This window comes from Arachis ipaensis, chromosome B04 (genome assembly GCF_000816755.2).
Source record: "Arachis ipaensis cultivar K30076 chromosome B04, Araip1.1, whole genome shotgun sequence".
In the NCBI taxonomy this organism is placed as follows: domain Eukaryota; kingdom Viridiplantae; phylum Streptophyta; class Magnoliopsida; order Fabales; family Fabaceae; genus Arachis; species Arachis ipaensis.
The window spans coordinates 128755792-128775828 of NC_029788.2; the positions used below are offsets into that span (position 1 = coordinate 128755792).

Sequence of the window (20037 nt, forward strand, 5' to 3'; positions counted from 1 at the left end):
TTAGCTTCTGATTTGTCTGTGATATAAATGATGTAGGAGACAATTTCATTTTGCCTCATAAATCGTAAAAGATAGAATCAATGCAGTGATGAAGAAGATGACACAATTATGTATCTTGGTTCAGTTGCCTTGTGCAATGCAACCTACATCTAGTTTCCACTACAACAGCGGTAGAATTTTCACTATTATATCAAATATTACATACACCAATTTTTCTAGTATTCTATCCAATCCTATTTGGGACAAACCCAACTTCTACCCAAACCAAATTTGACTAGGAACTCATCATAATTTTCAACAGCAAACTACTTATCCAACTTGCAAGGGATACAACTCAAACACCAGACACAAAACAGAAAAATAATCAAAGGAGATAAGAAATAAATCTTGGCTTTTCTTTTCAAATTTTTTTCTATGCCTTTTCTCTCAATGATACAACATTGAAATAGAATACTGAATGATAACATATGAAAGAGATGATGTAGCACAACTTTAATGCTATAAGTTAAACCTAATTTAGCATTCTTTGATGAAATTTTTCATCTTGGCAAAATATTTCTTTGATGTAAAAATACTATCCAAAACGTTGAACTCTTATAGGAAAGTTTTTAATGAAACTCAAAACTTTGGTTCTCTCATGGCTTACAAACTGAAGTAATTTTTCTATTTGTATAAGTTATGTTTCCTCAACTAGAATTTACTTTCTTGATTCTAGAATCAGGTGAGATCTTCACTTTCTTGTCTTCCATCATCCCTAAAAATCAGGAATTTGAATTGAGAAATAAGCAATGCAGTGAGGATAGCTGCGGCAGTTTCATCAGTCTTAAATTCCTCAATTTGATTTGCCAAATTCAAATCCTTAATCTTGTGCTTTGATTTTAAGAAATAATTTTAACCATTGGTTCACAATAAAAAAAATAGTCACCACTTTTTTTATATTACTCAAAATAGTAGTGTAGAAGGAAGATAAATTCCACAAATAATACTTGCCTAATAATGAAAATTTTTTATCTTTTTCTTCTTAAATAGATCAGCCTTACGAGTTGATTTGAAACTCTATTAATTTGACCTAGTTTCCAAATTTGCTTTTCTTTTTTTTTTTTCTCTTTGATGTCAGAATGAAAAATGAGTTTCTCTTATTTTTTCAGGTATTACCCAAACACACCAAAGCTCCACCATTATTTGTTTGCTTCTTCTTTTTTCGGAAGGCAATGGGCTGGATTAATGATTCATTTTTCATTCAGCAGCCTTGGAATCACTGTATTTGGGCTGCACAATGAACATGGGACTGTACCACTAAATACCTCATCAAAAACAAACTTGGATTGCCAATGAGGCTTGGCTCTAATGGCATATCTCCCCCTCCCCACCTCAAAGGTCTAGGATTCAAATCCTAAAAACTATAATTGAAAAAAAATGTGATAAAATGTGTGAAGAGTGTGTGGGTGTGTTGTGTACCTAGGATTAGAGGTTGTCCAATCCATTAAGGTAGCGTTTGTTTGCAGAGACTAGAACTGAGACTGAGAGACAAGGACTCAGTATTATGTTTGTTGAGCTAGAGACTGGAACTTAAATTTCTGTCTCCGTCTTTAAAATTTCAGTATTTCAGTACCTCCAAAAAGTAGGGACACTGGAGACAGAAAAATTTAAAGACAGGGACAGAAATTTTATTTATAATTTGTACCTAAATTACCCCCATCCAAATTTTATAATTTCAAAATTACCCTTAATGTAAATCTAGGGCTTCTTCATCAACCATCGTGAGTTATCTTCTCATTCTTCTTCACTACAGCCACTGCACGCTCAAGCATTCTTCTTCAAGAACAGCCACTGCGTCGCCGCTGGCCTCGCCACCGCTAGGTAAGTAATTTGCCGCTTGCGAGCTCATCTTCCTATCCCCCATCTTCTCATCTCCTCTTTTTCTCCTTCACAGGAAAATCGAAGAGCGAAGTTGCTACCTCTCCCCGATTGCTGTCCACCTCAACTATCAACTCCTCCTCCGAACTGCGCTGACCAGGTTAGTTTTATACAACATTTCATCTTTTCTGTCGTGCCGTAATCTTTAATTTGGATTTGTTCGTGACCTAGCATTGGGACTTTTCTCTTCTTGTGATAATCAATTTGATCTGTGGATTTAACCATGATTTTTGTAATGTTTAAATTAAATTTATTTGTATTTGAAAGGTGTATTTGTACTCAGAACCTCTTTGCTTGATTTGTAATTATTTTTGTTAATGGTGTGTATTAGCAGCATTGAAGTTAAATAAGTTCTTTGCCTGGTGTGAATTTGTTCGTGACCTAACATAACCCATTTATTTCAGCTTTATAATTAATGAGTTTATGATGTTTACTTCATTTTAAATGCCACTAATTGGATGATTACTCAATTTATTAGCCTAACAACATCTATTTGTTGATTTCATTCTGGATTATACTTTTTTTTTCCCATTTTTTCATGTCTGGGACTACTATTGTTTCATGTCTGCACATAGATCTCATTAGCCTAACTCAATTGGACCTTATATTGTATGATTGAATATGTAGCACAAACTTGCAAGCAAATTGTTATTAGTTACCTTATTACACTGCACTTGTAAAAGTTTTCATGGATAAAGCTGATTCGGTTCTAGACCTTATTAAGGTTTCTCATAGTTTGAGGATCATAGTCTGATAAAGCAATTGTTGCTATTTTATGTAAAAATGGTCTAACTAAATTTATTTATATATATTTTTATAAAACATAAGTTGTACTTGATAAAGTGCTTAATCAGATTTAAAGAAGAGGGGAAATCAGTATAACTGAGTGTGATTCATTTTCTAGACATAAGATTTGCAGTGTTTATTTTGAATGTGTAACTCTAGATACAGTCACCTAAAAATAGGAAAACGTTCTTTTACAACAAGCTTGTTTTTAAAGCAAGGGGAAAAATGTATATTTTCTAAAATCTTTTATGTGAGTGTTTACTTCTAAGACGTAAGGATAAAATTTTATTTGCTAATCTAGAAGTGTGTATAAGGTTGTAAATTGTAATTCTCCCTGAGTAAGAATATGTACTAGTTAATATATGCCTTACCCATGCAAGTGTGGACCCACTTAGACTTGAGAACAGAATTTGCTATGAAGGCAGAGTAAGAAGAATGATTTTGCATCTAGCAATGCAAGTTTGGTATTTTACCTTTTCACAATTAACATATAAACCAAGATTCCCAGTTCATGGGTAATATTTGCTATATGGCAATTGAAGTTTCTAATCATATAAACAGTAGGAGAATCATACTCTCACAAAATTTGAATATATTCTTAACAAATAAACTTGTTTTTCATTATTTGAAAAAGAGTGTATATTAATCCTCTTTCATATATATACGAATTTTATATTGAAATGTTTAATCTATCTCTTTTTCTCTTAAAATAGTGGAAACAAATATATCATTTTAAAGAGTAAGATTATTTTATGACATGATTAGGAATTTTAAATATACGAAAATGCTAGAAAATGAAATGGGATATAGTAATTTGCGCAGGATCAAATGCTTTAAATTTGGGAAAGGAATTACACGAAGATACTAAAACCCCATTGCAAATAGAGTTAAAGAACCCAAGTTGTTTATGTGCTTCATGTTCTTCTCAATTTAAACCCAAATTGTTTATGTACTTCTCATCTCCTCTTTTTTCTCCTTCATTTTTGCCTTTTGGAAGAGTTTGATTTGCTTAAAGTACCTGAGAAAGTCACTTTCAGTATATGAAATGAGAGAGGAAAATCAATATTATCATTTTTGTTAAGTTTCTATTGTATTTCCTATTTGGAGAAGTAAATACAGTTACATGTTTTTTTATTCCAGTTTGTTATTCTTGTTTTTGGTTCTAAGAAGATATAGCAGATTTTGCATGAAGAAGTGTTAGATTTATTTGAATGTTTATGCATTTTTATTTCGCAAGTTCTGCTCTGTGGATTTCGTTATAGAAAGAATCTGAGTTTTTCTCTCTTCACTTCGATTTGGTTATTTGTTTTCATGTATAGATGCGTATATGTTTTCATGCCTTATTTCTTTAATTTTATTTGTGATGTGCTTTTTATGAATTGATTTTGGTCAGATTGGTTATTTAGGTTTTGCATTCTTATACATCTTTTGATTCTAAATTCTGGGTTGCTCTGTTTACCTAATTTATATCTGTTTGATGTGAGAATGTGGAAATTATTTTGTGAAATCTATGATTGTTGTGGCTATAACCAGCACACTCACTGTAATTTCTTAAATCGTATTGAAGAGGAATTTGTTAGTTTAGTATGGTAATATTAAATTCTGGCAGATGATTTGTTCTATTTCTTAGTCCTCAATGTTTCTAGCTTGAATGATATTTGCTTAAATGAGACTTTCACTGTGAGAATAATAAGTATCTGCGTCTCCTTAGCTTTTTGTGTATTAAAACATTATATTGTGGCTTATGTTTTGAAGTTTGCCTTCTATGGCATAGGCCAAAATAATAGTAGTCTGATGCAAAAATAATAATGAGATGTACTGATTTAAAATTCAATCTTGCTCCACAATTATCAAGAATCATCAATGCATGATCAGTTTGCAAATCAAAAAATGCTAGCCATAACTTTTCATGCATAGATATTTGCCTTCTAGTGCTGTTGTTGCTTAAGTTCTGTCTTGGTTAAGGTGTGAGAATTTTGCATTTAGGACCTGCAAAATGTCTTGAGTGGATATTGAGATTTGTATAAAAGTGTGTGAGGTATAGTCAGGTTGGGTCAAAACTCACCTTATTTTACCTATTGCCATCTTTAGTGGCTGCCAAGAAAGCTGAGATGATATCAAATATACTGACAAATTAAAGGAATGAGGGATAAGTCTAAACTCCATAAACTATAATTTTGAAATATTTGATAATTTCATACAGCACTACAGGAGCAGTTTTGTGATAGTACACAGGATGAATTCGGTTTATATTATACTCTCTTTAAATATTAGATTTCTAGTTGTAGCTCAAATATAATTATTATTATTGTTATATCACATTTATCTATTGACGCATTAATAGTTGAAATGAAGAATATGGCAGCAGCCCTTTCGTTAATTCAAGCCTTTTGTAGAAATTATGAATTAGTTAAGGAGTATAATTTTTTAATTAATTAAAACATGGTCGGTTGATCTCATTCTTATCTTCCACTCCAAATCTAACACAAATCAAACAATTTTTATGTACATACTCTCTGCAAATAAATGCTATATTATATCATACTCTCTTTATATACATACTATGTTATGATAAACTACAATTTATATGATTAGATAAACTTCAATATATATGATTAGATCTAGATAGTGATAACTGTCTTTTGGTTTTAGTATCTTGATCTTGTTTTTGGTCCTAAGATATAGCAGATTTTGCATCAAGTATTGTTAGATTTCTTTAAATTTTTATGTAATTTTTTATGTAATGATTTTTCTAGGAAGAAATGGAGCGGTCTGAAATTATTAAGCGATGCGTGTCTTTTTATGAAGATATGAGATCTAACCATGAAGACTTGATGTTGTTCTTTGTGCTTACGCTGTTTGTTTACTTTAGAGATAGAACTAGTGGCCAATTATCCTTAGGAGGAAGAATGAATAGTAGAGTTAGACGTGAGGCTTTAGAGCGTATCGTTGGTGAGGGTGATAGGAATTGTATCTGGGAGTTGAGAATGAACACAAATGCCTTTGCTAATTTGTGTGAGTTGCTCCAAGTTCAAGGAGGACTTACCGAGGATGGTCATGTAAGCCTGCCGGAGCAGGTTGCGACTTTCTTAATTATCTTAGCGCATCACAAAAAAAATCGTAGTCTGCAGGTTAGATTTTGTAGGTCTGGTGAGACAGTTAGTAAGTATTTTAATAAAGTTTTGAAGGCTGTGATACGGATTCAAAGCATTTTGTTTGCCAAGGCTACACCAGTTGAAGAGGATTGTGTTGACCCCACATGGAGAAGGTTTAAGGTAGAGCTTATTCGATGTTGTGTATGTTTGGGTATTTTCTAAAGGATTCTATATCTGAGTATCATAACTTTCTATGGATGATAGGGTTGCTTGGGAGCATTAGATGGCACTTATATAGAGGTGACAGTCCCCGAGTCGGAGAAGGCAAGATACCGAACAAGAAAGGGTAAAATCTGCACCAATGTCTTAGGTGTGTGTAACCGGGAGATGGGTTTTGTCTATGTACTCAGTGGATGGGAGGGATCGGCGTCTGATTCACGGGTACTTCGAGATGCAATAACTCGTCGTAATAGTCTTAAGATACCCCACGGTAATGATCAAGTCTTTGGAGTTAAGCTTATAAAATTACCTTGAGTCCACGATAGCCAACGTCTTACCTTATTTACATTACTTGTCTATAGGTAATTACTATTTAGTTGATGCTGGTTACACAAATGGTCCGGGGTTTCTCGCACCGTATAGAGGCACTCGTTATCATGTAAGAGAGTGGGCCCAAGGAGCACGTGCACCGCGCAATTACCAAGAATATTTTAATAGGGTGCATTCTTCCGCAAGGAATATCATTGAGCGATGCTTTGGTTTGTTGAAAAAGAGGTGGTCCATCTTAAGAAGCCCTAGCTTTTACCCTCTAAAGACACAATCTCAGATAATTATTGCCTGTTGTTTGCTGCAAAATTTCATTCGAAAGAGTATGGAGATGGATCCGGAGGAGGAAGGTAGCATATTGGATGAATTTATGCCTGATGGAGACGAAGAACAGGATGGAATGATTGATGTGGTTGAAAACACGATTGAGTGGACTAACTGGCGTGACAACATAGCAACTGAGATGTATGAAGAGTGGTGTGCAAGTCGTATGGAGTAGTAAGAGTAGTGTAAAACAAACCCTGTAAGGGATTGAGTATTGTTGTAATGGCCACATTTTAATTTGTATGACTTCTTTAGACGGGAAATATAGTAATAGCTCATATTCATTTGTAATGGCAACTTCTTGTTTGTGATACTGCTTGCTGTTTTATTATCATATGTAATGGCAACTACCTGTTTTGGTATTTTTACTATTTTGTTATTTTTGGCAATGACCTGTTTTGGAATTTTTAATATTTGTGTAATTTTTTGCTGTTTCATTCGTAATGGCAACTACCTCTTTCATGTGAAGTTATTTTAATTTAGATAATTTATGCACAGTTTGGATTATGATAATTTTGGTAGGTGAATATGGAGAACAAGCGTATTTGGAGTGATGAAGAGACTAACGCTTTTGTTGGCTTCATGGAGGAGTTTGTCGTAGATGGTCAGAGGGCTGATTGTGGGCAGTTTAAACCCGGAACATTCGAAAAACTGGCTCTGAAGATGCTGGAGGCCTTCCCCGGTTGTACACTGACCGCGAAGCACTGCAAGAATAAACACAAGCGCCTGAAGGAGAAGTATCAGTACGCCGCTGACATGCTTGCTTGTAGCGGATTCGGCTGGAACCATGACAAACAATGTGTGGAGGTTGACAGCAAAGATGTCCTTGATGCATGGTTGAAGGTGAGTGTCATTCATATCTTTATTTAGTCTGAGCCACTTTGTCCTTCTTGAACAAGTCTAGTTAAATAATTCTGTAATAATTCAATTTATGATCAAGCTTTATGCTAGTATTCTTCTGATATAAAGAACTTTAGACTTGGCTTATTTTGTTAACATTGATAATACATCATTTGTGATTTCCACCATTCAGTTTGAGTGTGTTCAAACATGTGTTAGTCTGATATTGAACTTCAATATATATTTGATGGGAATATCTGTCTTTTATATTTGTAGTGTGAGTAATACAATTTCACAAACTCTAATTACAATAAAATTTGGAGTCAATGAATTGAATTAACCGAGGAATGAATTTGCGTGACAACATAGGCAGAATTATTTCACTTTTGCATAATGTACTCATATAGTAGTTAAAATTTGATGCAGTCTATGACTTGAATAAGTTTGTTGGTAATTTATTGTTTCACTATTTATTTGGACACTTGTTCACAGGCAGAATTGTCCTCACTATGATTCACTCTCCTCACTTTTTGAAAGAGTCTACTTGCATGCTTTTTTTTTGGAGTTTTTTTAATTGAATTTGGAAAGGGTAAAAAAAGATAAGAGAGAAATGGGTTCAGCCTCAAAGGCAGGGAATAGTAGCTTTGATTACTTGTATTAGGTGTTATTCATGGATGACTCTGGTGTTGGCAAGAGCAGCCTCCTTCTCTTCTTGCTTTCACACTAAGCAATGGAACATGCTCTATAATATATACAAGCCTTAGCTATTCATGTATTTCATGTCTTTTGGATATTAATTTCATAACAAATTTGTTAAATGCGGTTTATTTTTTCACAGGCACATCCGACTAAGTTCTACAGTCCTGGCAAGCCATTTCCTCTTTTTCACCGGCTGGAGGGTATATTTGGCAAGGATAGAGCCACAGGAGCAGCAGCAGTTAGTGGTTTTGATGCGGAGGAACAGGTTAACGAAGAGACAGAAGACACTGCAGTTGGATTTGATGAGTCTGATATGTCTCCATATCCAGATAACGGCGGAGGGCCAACAATGCAAGGACAAGCATCACAATCTGAAGTAGGTGCGAGTGCAGGAAGCACAAGGCGATATGGGAGGAAGAGAAAACAACTTGACGTACTGGAGAGGATGGCCGACCATATTCAGCAATCTTCAGCTGACCAAAGGAAGAATGCCCAACTGATAGCTGATGCCATTGTTGGTGTGAACGAGAAGTGGAAGGTTGGCGAGAAGCTCACACAGCTTGGGTTCGGTGATGACGAGGTGGTGAGGGCGATTTTGAAGTTTGCTGAAAGTCCTAACGTGTATGCACACTTCTGGGGCTTGTCAGATTCACAGATGATTGGCCTTGTTCGCTCTATTATATGAAGTTCACTGTTGGTTTAGGGTATTAGGTTTGGGCTAGATTATTAAATTTTTCACTGTAGGGTTTTAGGTCTTTGGGAGATGGTTATGTTTAAGATGATATAAGGTACAAACTTATATTTGGTATGCAAACTCACCTTATTTTGGAAACACCTTACTATTTTGCTCTGTTTAGAATAGGTTTAGGTTCTTTGTACAGTTTTATTGGTATTGTAGTGTGTCCTTTGTTTTGGTGGTTTGAGCAGGAATTGTTTACTAAGTACAATATTTATAGTCATGATCATGTTAATGATAATTATCTTAGTTTTTGGTCAACAACTGTCCCATTCTTATAATTTGTGGTTCTCAGTAATGCAGTTCTTCTTATTTAACATTCATATCATGTGTCTCAATTACAGGATCACAACACCAAGAACAAGCCTTTTCAATTCTTTATGGAAGAAAAAAACTTATTTCTCATTAACTCTTTAAATATTGGTTTAAGATGAGAATATCATCATCTCTGTTATTCAAGAAGAAGTAGTGGTAACATAAGATAAATAATAATTTATTTACATAGAATGATAGTTTCTTGTTAACCTTATTACATAAAAATTTATCCACTTTCAAAACATCAACAAATGCAGCACATGAGACAATATGTCACACTTGTTCTGAGTTGGTGCCTCTTTGCAAACTGTGCCACTCACTCTCACTCTCAGCCACATTGCAAGCACCCCCCTCTTTTTTCTCATTGCACTATTGGACCCATTTCTTCTTCTTTCTTCTTGTGTTCTAACTTCTAATGCCACTCATAGTCGCACCATTCTGCCTTAGCAATTTTTCTATTTCTTTCTCCCGTTATGTTGCCGCTGCCATACAAACCACTTGTGGCTCTTCTTCTTGTGAAAGTCATTGTTAACCAGGCTATACCTTAAACATTCAGCAAAAATCATTTAGCATGTTAACAACAAATACTAACACAACACAAGAATGGATCAACTAATCGAAATAAAATGCACCAACGAATCTAATCAAAACAAATTTTCCAATTCAATATATCTTATTGCAATTTGCAAGAACGGGAAAGACCACTTCTGCCTACATCCACCCTTCAATTACTCCCAGAACCGCTAACGGAGAACAGAAAGCCCAAATGGTAAATTAATACAAAAACATAAAAACTAAAATATTAAGAAGCACAAAAAATGCAACAAAACCAACAAAGAATTACAAGCCTAATTAACAAATAATGCTAAAGTCCATGCTTTTATAATGTACATAATGTCAGTACTAGTAGCAACTTTTCAAACCATGCTTGTTAATAAACAATAAAACAACACGTGTGTTTAATAGAACCAATTATTTGATAGTAAATAGCTATCAGGAACAGTTTTGAGGATGAAGAGGAAGGAAATATGATCAAGACTGAATGCTTGTCAATTCATTTAATGAAAAATAGTGTTTGTTACAATAAGAGCAGTACATAGACTTTGTGAATTGTACTAATGCTCTGTGGATAGATAAACTGTGCCTCCAAAACAAGGGAGAAACACACTAGGTGGTAACCATTAACATAAAAACACTAGTGTATTAGAATCTGCAACTCTTGACAGCAAAAATTCAATAAACAATTGTGAAAATCAGATTGAGAAGTCAAAAAGGAAATAACAAACTTCACTAACTACTAATTCAGGCAAAATACAATTAATAAACAAACTAACTAATGTCTAATCTTTTGTATTTAAAATCAAATATTGGTGCCTCTAGCTTTTCCAATAAATTTCCATACAACAGTGAGTACTAATTTCGATAACAAAAAAGGGTCACAACAGGAACATAATTATGATAAATAGCTCTCAAATCATCTTTTTTGATTTTCTATACAGTAATCGTCAAAAATAAATTTTTAAAAATAACAATCACAGATTTACAAATCGGCAATTAACAAGCACAAGTAAGCTGAAAAAAATTTATGCTACACAAACAATGGAATCAACAATCAGCAATCACACATTCCCAAATCTTTAAAAAGGATGACACAGAATTCATAAATCTGCAAATGAGGGCAAATAGGAACTCGGATATAACAACTTCAGAAATCTTCAACATTTGAAGCACAAATCATCAATTTTAAGCAAATCAGGGCAAATGTCAATTCATCCAACGAGGGATTTAAACGTTCTCATCAACATGCCGACAAATCAGAAGGTGAGGGTTTCACAAATCAGAAAATGGGGAATCAAAAATCCCTCCTGAACTTCACAGAATTAACATGCAAATAACTTAAATTCAAAGAACATACCAGCTCCGTTGACAGAGAAACAATGGAGACTAGACGCAGAGCTCTGAGACAGTGGTGACGCAGACCCACCGGCGTGGATACACCAGCAGCGTCACAATCCGAGGGTTGCAACTGGGGCCACGAAGATGAACCAAGGAGAACTAGAGAGGCGCCGCCGTGGTTTCCACCATTGGAGGTGCTACCTGCAGCGGGTCAGGCTCCAGGAGTTCACGGCAGAGGAGAGGAGAAACGGTAGAGAAGAGGAAAAAAGGGGTTAGGGTTGGATGCTGATGAAAATGAAATTGTGTTTGGGGTTAGGGTTCTTAATTTAAATTAAGGGCATTTTAGTAATTTTAAATATTTCGTCTCCAATTTTTATTTCGTACCAAACAGGATACTGAGACATAAATTAGTCTTGTACACTTTCACACCAAACACAATAATACTTATTTCTGTCTCTGTCTCTTAGTCTCTGTCTCTCTGTCTCTGTCTTTTAGTCTCTGTCTCGCAAACAAACGCTACCTTAGGGTATCTAAAATTGGGGGTTGTCCAATCCACCAACCAAAAAGAAAAAAAAAACCTTGGATTATCAACCCAAATTACACTATATATATTTGTTATCACCAAAATATTATTATTTGTTTGCTAAACTCAACAAATGTATTTGAGAGAAAATATTTTCACCTTATATTCTTTAATCAGAAAATAAGAACAATCAACATCAACTTTATATCATAATTAAACCAGAAAAAATCACATACTTTTAAAACACATGCTCTCAAATATTTTCACCTTATATTCTTTAAGTAGAATCAAGAGAAAATATTAAATAGTGAGAGATTACACTTTACCAAATAATTGAGAGAAAAATTAAGAAAATTCATTCTCGGAATAATTCGATAAAGAGGAAGTGAATGACTAATATGATACAATTTTTTTAATTTTAATGATTTTTATGGTGTAATTAGAATCTCAAAAACCATACAAGCAGCCAATTTCAAAAACCAATTTAAAGTTTAACTTGATTTCATTTGTTTGTTTAATCATAGGTATCATACTCCTTTTGTCAATGTGACAAAAAAAAAAAACTGGATTAATAAACACGAGTACACGACAATTTTTATATAGTTGTATGGAATATTGAGTGAATTTTTAGCTAAATTAGTGGATCTAATTTTAAAAACTATATATTAACTTGGTGGATGTGTTCATTAAGTCTAATCTCCTCTGATAATTTAATAAAAAAGACATGACTTTCAAAGAGCTATCCTTCTCTCTCTCCATTTTAAACAAACAATAAAGAAAAAGGGATCAACATTGAGTTGAGTTTTATATTACTGTGATTTGTGCAAGTATATATATATTATTAACCTGCTTCCACAAGTCAAGCAACTTGTTTAAGATATGTGCATGCATTGCTTCTGAAAAAGGGACGGATGTACTGTTTTGAAATGTACAAGTTTATATGAATCCATGATTTGTTAGTGGAGACAATAATTTTGAAGATGTTGAAGTTTTCTTGACTAAGTCCATGACTACAATCATTGGATGGGATTGATCAAGTTGTTCAAATAAAGTTTAGGTTAATTGATTGAGACTCAAACCATTTGATATTAATGAAATGTCCACCATATATATGTGATTGACCATTAACAACTCCATTAATGAGAAAACCTATAGGTCATGGTTGATAAACACTTTTTTTGTTCATGACACATTATTACTTTTAGAAACTTTCGTCTAAATTGATAGAATTAATTTTAGTTAAAAAAATTAATTAATATTAACTCAAATACAATGTAAATATTAGGGTTGGCAATTTATACTCTACCCGCGGGTACCCAACCCGTTCGGGTAGGGTAGGCTACCCGACCCTCTGCGGGTAAGGTAGGGTACGGGTTTAAGGTAACAACCTCGCTTATGTAATGATTTACAATAAATGAACAACCACTAAAACTAGTTAGTTAATTTAGTAATTTAGAGCATTAGTTTTTTATTTTTTATGTTATTAATATGTATAAAATTCGAAATGATTGAATTTTATATTTACTTTAAAAAATTTTGATATTTCTGCGGATAGGGTAGGGTAGAGTTTAGAATTTTAGGGTGCAAGTAGAGTTAGAATTGAGAGATTCTCAACCTGCGGGTAGGGTTAGGGTATGGTCCAAACCTACCCTACCCTACCCATTGCCAGCCCTAGTAAATATATAGAAAAAAATATCAGTTATGTAACATTTCTCATATTTATTGTAAAAACATGTTACCCAATGAAGATCTACCATATTATTTGACTGTTTCAAGCCATGATAGGCCTTTACACACTAACAAGAATATTTAATTGATTTGTGGAACTTTCTGTTTCTAGTCATTTACTTCAAGTCTTTTTCTGTTAAAGTTTTAGTTTGTTTGATTCAATCACATCACTATTGAGGGACCAAGCAATTTGAGTTTTCCTTCCCATTTTTTCTGTTAGGATTATGTTTTTCCTTTTCTGCTTAGGAGATTCATTATGAAAAACCTGTCTTATGGGGATTTAGTACTAATTTATTTTGTTTTCTGAATTCTTTTGCATGGTTTACAATACAAGAAACCATTACATAAATAACTAATAATACGATTCTATTATTTGTATTAAGAGTTAGAATCAAATGATTCTATTAAATAACTTTTTAAATAGTATTAAAAAATGCCAATATGACAAATGTTAATGATAGTCATTGATAGTTAAATACTGCAACAAATATTAATAACTTTTATAATGGAGACCTCCCAACAAGTACAAACTTCATATTTTTCTTTATTAGAGGCTTGTGTTATTGTGTACATTACTTTATGACTAATGTTATTCATTAACAGAGCATGATTTTTTTTTTATTTGTTATCCTAAGCTTATGCCAATTACCTGTTTTTTTAGAATAAATGGTTAAATTAGTACTTAAAAGATCACTTATTTTCTAAATTGATTTTTGAAAATTTTTCAATTAAATTCATTTTTAAAAAATTTTTAGTTACGTTGATCCTTCTGTCACTTTCTTTGCTAATAGTGTCAGAATTTGCTAATGTGACACGTTAAGTGACACCCACAATACACATCTAAGAGTCCTAATTGGTTGTTAACATAATAAATTTATAAAATTTGATCAAATCAAAACCTAATGGAAAGGGATATTGAGGAATTGAAATTCTTCAATTTGGAGTTGATTTGATCTAATTTCATAAATTTACCATAATAGCCACTAATTATAACTACTAGGTGTGTGTTGTGGTATCACATAACGTACCATATCAGCAAATTCTAATCCCATTAACAACGGAAGTGATAAAAAAGCTATGTGATTAACTTAAAATTTTTAAGAACAAATTTTATTAAAAAAAAAATTTAGGTACTAATTTAAAGAAAGAATAATCTTTTTAGAGACTAATTTGATTTTTTTTTCCAACTATGCAAACTACAAACCGAAGAAACGGTTAATTAGTTACATCAAAGTATGAACTCCAAACAGTAGAAACTAGGAAGCATTTATTGAATCACTAAGAGAAAAAAAGAGGGTGGTTGTTCACAATTTCAAACATTATGTACCATTATTTATTGTCTACATCATATCAACATCACCACTTAGCACAAATCCTATGGAACATACAATTAAAATAACAAAAGAATAGTTGTAATTTAAGCAAATGTCTTATGCATCATAACCATGAAATGGTATCAATTTTATTCATTTTCTCCGTTTATTAGGGGGTTGATTGGTTGGTGGGGCTAAGGGATTGGTCATCTTATCTGCATAACTCACATGGCACCAAAAAGTGTTAGGTCCAAATTCAATTCCACATTAAAAATATTGACCACCAATGCTGACAATTGGACAAGTTCTTTCTAAGGAAGGACCTTCAAATTTCAATTGAGACTCCAAGTGGCTCAAGTAAGTGTCCCTTTCACTTGACAGCACTACACTCTTTAAAGTTGGAAGGACTAGTAAAGGTCCTTCATTATAATTTGCTGTCAGAATTAAAATAAAGGAATGAAGATTCACTGATTCATTGTTAATTATTGTGCATAAATATTGTGTCGACTCACAACTTCTGTATACTGACAGAATATTTAATTACGTAATGATATATCAATAAAAATAATTATCTTTTATATTAATAGTATAAAAAGTAAAAAAAAAACAGATATAATTATATTGTCAATGTATTAAAATTAAACTCATGTAAATACGGTTGTATATAAAGATAATAGCTAAAACTCTAGATGATTTGACGCAAATTATTTTTGATATTGGGGTAAAAATGGTATTTTTTAGAATTATGGATAATAAGGGTGTTATTCTCAAATGTGGAATTTTTTTATTTAAAATGTGGAAATCGGACCCTCTGATTTATTTGGGAATAAAAATAGGACCATCTGATTTATAAAGAACAAAAAGTCGGACCCTCCGATTTGTATTTTTTTTTTAAAAAAATCATAACAAATTAAAAAATTTTAAAAATCAAGTTACAAAGTAATCGGTAGGTCCGATTCTCGTATCAAAATAAAACACGTACACACACCAACAGAATTGAATAGCATACATTTATCTTTCATAATACAAATTTTTAGCCATAATTTAATATATTTGACTAAATTATTTAAAAATTATAAGTGTTAATATCTTAACTAACATCTTCGTGTGAGTAGTCAGAAATCTATCCCAATTCATTGTAACTAATAACTTTTCAGCAGGCCGCTTGGTGAATGTATCTGACATGAAAAATCTTAAGTTGACTTCAAAATCTTTCATTTCCAGACAATTTCATCTATTACAAGTCAAAGTAAAAATATCTTCTTTTGTTATTAAAAAAAAAGCATTTCACCTTTTAAACAATATTTCTAGATTTTGACTTGTATAGATTTCTTTGAGGACCATTCATTGGAGTCAATTGCTGACTTTTGTTTATGGTCTTAAGCTTGAAATCCAAAACCTGCACTAGTTCCAGTTTAAACTAACTCTCAACTTGGATAAAGTGATGCACTGAAAATTGATGTATTTGAACAATTCATTATCTTGAGTGAATTTTTTTTATGTAACAAAAAATGAAAAAAAGTACAAAAGAATTTGAATATAGGACACTTTGAAAGATGAAAAAATACATAAAATATGTTATTACTTCTATTTCAATCAAATCTGATTAATCTAAAGAATACAATGCCAGAAAGAAGCATAACTCAAACTTTTCCAATCATATTGATTGAATACATACAATGCACACTAATTGGAACAAAAAGGTTTAGGCATGGAGACCCTAACCTGTTTGTGAATACATACAAGCCTCTGTTAGAGAACAGGATTATTCTAAGGGCTATCTTATATCACCTCCTATGTGGATTTTGCAAACATTTTTGAGATCCCTCAAAGAAATCCAGAAGGTAATTTTCTAAATCATCAGCATTGTATTTGATGTATTTGTCATTTAGGTGACAATTATGCCTTCCAAAAAATGTCCTATAAGCTTGGATTACCTTGAGTGATATCGAAATTCGCAAATCCTCGCGAAGCTGAACATCCGGGATAAGCCAAGCTGTTTGGATCCTGTAAACATCCTCAAAGCCGAGGTAGAAGCTCCTCAGCCTCTCCCTAAGAAGAGTTTTTGAGATGGAGGTTGTCCCAGGAACATGGATCCCCTCATCCTTAAGCAAGTTGAGAATGGAACTCCAACTAGCTCTCTCATATTTCATTGCATGCTGCTGAAACTTCCAGTTGCGCTTTCGAATCCATTCGTCTCCATATATGAGCCGAAGTTCAGACCCCTTAACTTTTTCAGCCATGTAATGTAGGTTGTTCATTAAGAACAAATGCTGCAATGGAACCTCTTTATACAACAAGGACTTCTCCTCAAGGTTACTTTCCAAGACCGATGCAACCGATCGGAAGTGGAGGGTCATTGAGGAGACTCCACTCGGAGACCCTGGGCTTTTGCTATCTTCTTCTGTACCTGGACTCATATCAGGTGACAGGGAAATGGCATCCTCTTCGTCTCGATCCTTCAGAAGCAGATTAAGTGATTCACTGTAATCAGTGAGAGTCCTCAGATAATTCATGACATATCTTGTCAAAGGATGTATTCCACCACCTATGAAAGGATTTGTAGATGCATTTGCTGCGATGGCATTTTCAAATTCGATAAATGTCACCCTCACGCAATCACCAAGTCTCTTCAAGACCTCATGGCATTCAATTCTAACAGAAGAGCCAACATCATCTAAGTACAAAGAATCCAGGTCTGGCATAAGGTCTGCCAGAACCTCATACATGTCGAGAATGCGAAACAGTTTCTCAGGTTTATGAGGACCAATAGACATGGCTTCACCAAAATTCAGAAGCTGCAGTATTGAAGCCTTGGATGCATCAACAAAACAAGCAATGCTAACAGGTTCACCTTCGCCGAAAATCTGGTCGCTGAGCCACCTCTCACTTGCAAGATACACCCTAACAAAGATTTTCAAAGCCCAAATCCATCTCTTGATTTTTGAATTCAAAGTACCCCATTCCATCTTCAAGACATCTTCAATACTTAACCTTTCCATTTCAAGAATGAAGAGGCACTCATCTAAAGCATCCCTTCTGACAATTGTATAAGCATGAGAACATTCTTGGACATAATTAGAAGCAAACAATAGATTTGCAATGCACCTGAGATCCGGGATCACACCCGGATGGACTAAATCAATTATATGCTCCTCTGCAGCTCTGCTGACACTATCTCTTTGAAGTGATTCCTCAACCGATTCATCACCCAAGGAGACGATAGAGTTCTCATCAACAGGATCTTCTTCGCTCGATCGAAAAGACACATATTCAGGTTCAAAAGGTTGCCTGTTCTGGATAAGCAAGTTCCTGAACTCTTCCTCGAGGCGTGCCATAGCTGTTTGAAGAACACTATAAGCCCTCTGCAAAAGCTTATACTCTTGGTCATCTTTACTCAAATTGAAACTCTCCAACTTCTCAATCAAACGGCGAGCTTCGTTAGCCGCATTCAAATAATCAGATGCTTCTTCGGGCCCTAAATCCCAAATCATTGACTGATCTTCCTCCCATCTCATGATTTTCTCCTGAATCACATTGATCCGATCCTCAGTAGCATTCACACCACCTTCCTCCTCCTCTTCCTCTTCCTCCTCATCCTCCTCCCCTTCCTTCCCCTCCTCCATCTCACTAGGAATGCTCATGGATGACAACTTGGAGCCAAGATCAGCCAGAATCTTCTTGGCATCAGTGGTAAGGTTCTTGTTTGATCCTAATGCCTTCACAATATGTCTTGCTGCAGCTATCAAATTCTCTTCTCTTTCTAGTTCAGGAATCACAGGCTCAGATTCCTCAACAGCCATAAGGAACCAAAAGAAAAAACTCCAAACAAAAAAGGAAACAAGATTGATTGAACCCTAAATACAATACCACTTCCTTCTGTAAAATCCTTTCACCACACAGCTTCAATAGTAGTAGCTCACAATATACACCACACAGAACAACGAATTAGCAGCAGAACCTTATCAGGACCAATCAATAAAGCTCAAAAAACAAATCTTGCACATGGGTATGAAGAAAAACCTCCTTTTTCCTGCATAAACCCCAAAAAGTTACCTTTTTTAGTCAAAGAGACAGAACAAAACCTATTACTACAATAATCAAGTACTTATATACTACAACCCCAAAAATGAACCATGAACAATACAAAAGAATAACATCAGTACAATAACAAGAAGAATAAGAAGAAGAAAGCACACAGGCCTACCTGTTCTCCACAGAAGAATAAGGTTAAAACAGTTGGAGTCTTCAGCAAAGATCTGCAGAGACAATAGAAACACAAGAGAGAAGAAACTGTACGGTGCAAAGTGCAGTCTCAGTTGTGTTGTTTTGGGATTAACTGATTAAGAGAAGAAGGAAGTGAAAGAGAGAGCAAGATTTTTGGAGCTCCAAAAATCTGAATCCAAGAAAAAAAATGATGGGTGTGGCTGCAATTTCTATGACCAATCTCTCTCTCTCTTTCTTTTTGTGTCTTTCCTTATTCACTGGCTTCAACTACTTATTACAAACTTACAAACAAACCTTAAAAAATTGGAAAATTTCGTACAAGTCCTTTGTCCGCTTGTGATGACTTTTTATCTCTCACTATATTTTATATCATCTTAACATATGCTTTAATTTAATAGCTCATTTAAGATATGCTGTTCTCTAATTAAAACTTTTTAATTAAAGTTTAATCTCCGTGTGTAGAGAAAAAGAAAGAATTATGATGGCAACATGACTTTTTGAGATTTTAAAATGATATTCATTTTTAGAAGACAATTTTTCTTCATAATTTTGGCCAACCAGATTTGGTGTTTTCTTAATACATATATATATAATTCACAACTCACAAATATTCTTTTATTATAATTTATGGCGGTTTCAGATTCAAATTAAACTTTATGTGTGGATTAACTGATTCTGTGATTCTACTAAATAAATCATATTATTTTGTATCTAATAAATATATTAGTGATTTATTAATATTCTATTAAATTATTGTAACTAAGTTTGGTAAATGGTGACTAGTGCCAAAAAAAAAAGAGAAAAAAAAAACAACAATAAGTCAATAACAAAGCAACTAAGCCCTTTTAACACTATTTTTTTTTTGTCTACGGTATTCCCAATCCGACAGGCCAAAAACTAATTTGTCGCGGATCGGAGCTCTATTTAAGAGTCTGCCGCTAGCCAATGAGTTGCTGCCAGGGATGGACATAGGGGGCGAGTGGAGGCCTCGGGCCCCAACTTTTTTAAAAAAAGATTAATAATAATAAGTTATTAAGTATGATTTAATTTTTTTAAAATTTATTTAGTATTTAGTTTAATATAAATGAAAAT

The 20037-nt window shown here is 33.7% G+C and overlaps 3 protein-coding genes and 1 long non-coding RNA gene across 4 annotated transcripts; 2 read left to right on the forward strand and 2 right to left on the reverse strand.

The window, feature by feature from the left end:
* Nucleotides 5462-7020, forward strand: LOC110270807. The gene is made up of 3 exons (XM_021120242.1): nucleotides 5462-5978; nucleotides 6063-6288; nucleotides 6380-7020. Exons 1-3 carry the CDS (start codon nucleotides 5466-5468, stop codon nucleotides 6841-6843), a joined length of 1203 nt encoding a protein of 400 aa, XP_020975901.1. The 5' UTR covers nucleotides 5462-5465; the 3' UTR covers nucleotides 6844-7020.
* Nucleotides 7236-9201, forward strand: LOC107638147. Its single transcript, XM_016341316.2, has 2 exons — nucleotides 7236-7511; nucleotides 8347-9201. Exons 1-2 carry the CDS (start codon nucleotides 7251-7253, stop codon nucleotides 8890-8892), a joined length of 807 nt encoding a protein of 268 aa, XP_016196802.2. The 5' UTR covers nucleotides 7236-7250; the 3' UTR covers nucleotides 8893-9201.
* On the reverse strand, nucleotides 9393-11475 carry LOC107635408. Its single transcript, XR_001619245.2, has 2 exons — nucleotides 11174-11475; nucleotides 9393-9801 (listed from the first exon to the last, which is right to left on the reverse strand). It is a non-coding gene; the product is annotated as an uncharacterized LOC107635408 (long non-coding RNA).
* On the reverse strand, nucleotides 16274-19250 carry LOC107635409 (exocyst complex component EXO70B1). The gene is made up of 2 exons (XM_016338883.2): nucleotides 18926-19250; nucleotides 16274-18751 (listed from the first exon to the last, which is right to left on the reverse strand). Exon 2 carries the CDS (start codon nucleotides 18519-18521, stop codon nucleotides 16506-16508), a length of 2016 nt encoding a protein of 671 aa, XP_016194369.1. The 5' UTR covers nucleotides 18522-18751; nucleotides 18926-19250; the 3' UTR covers nucleotides 16274-16505.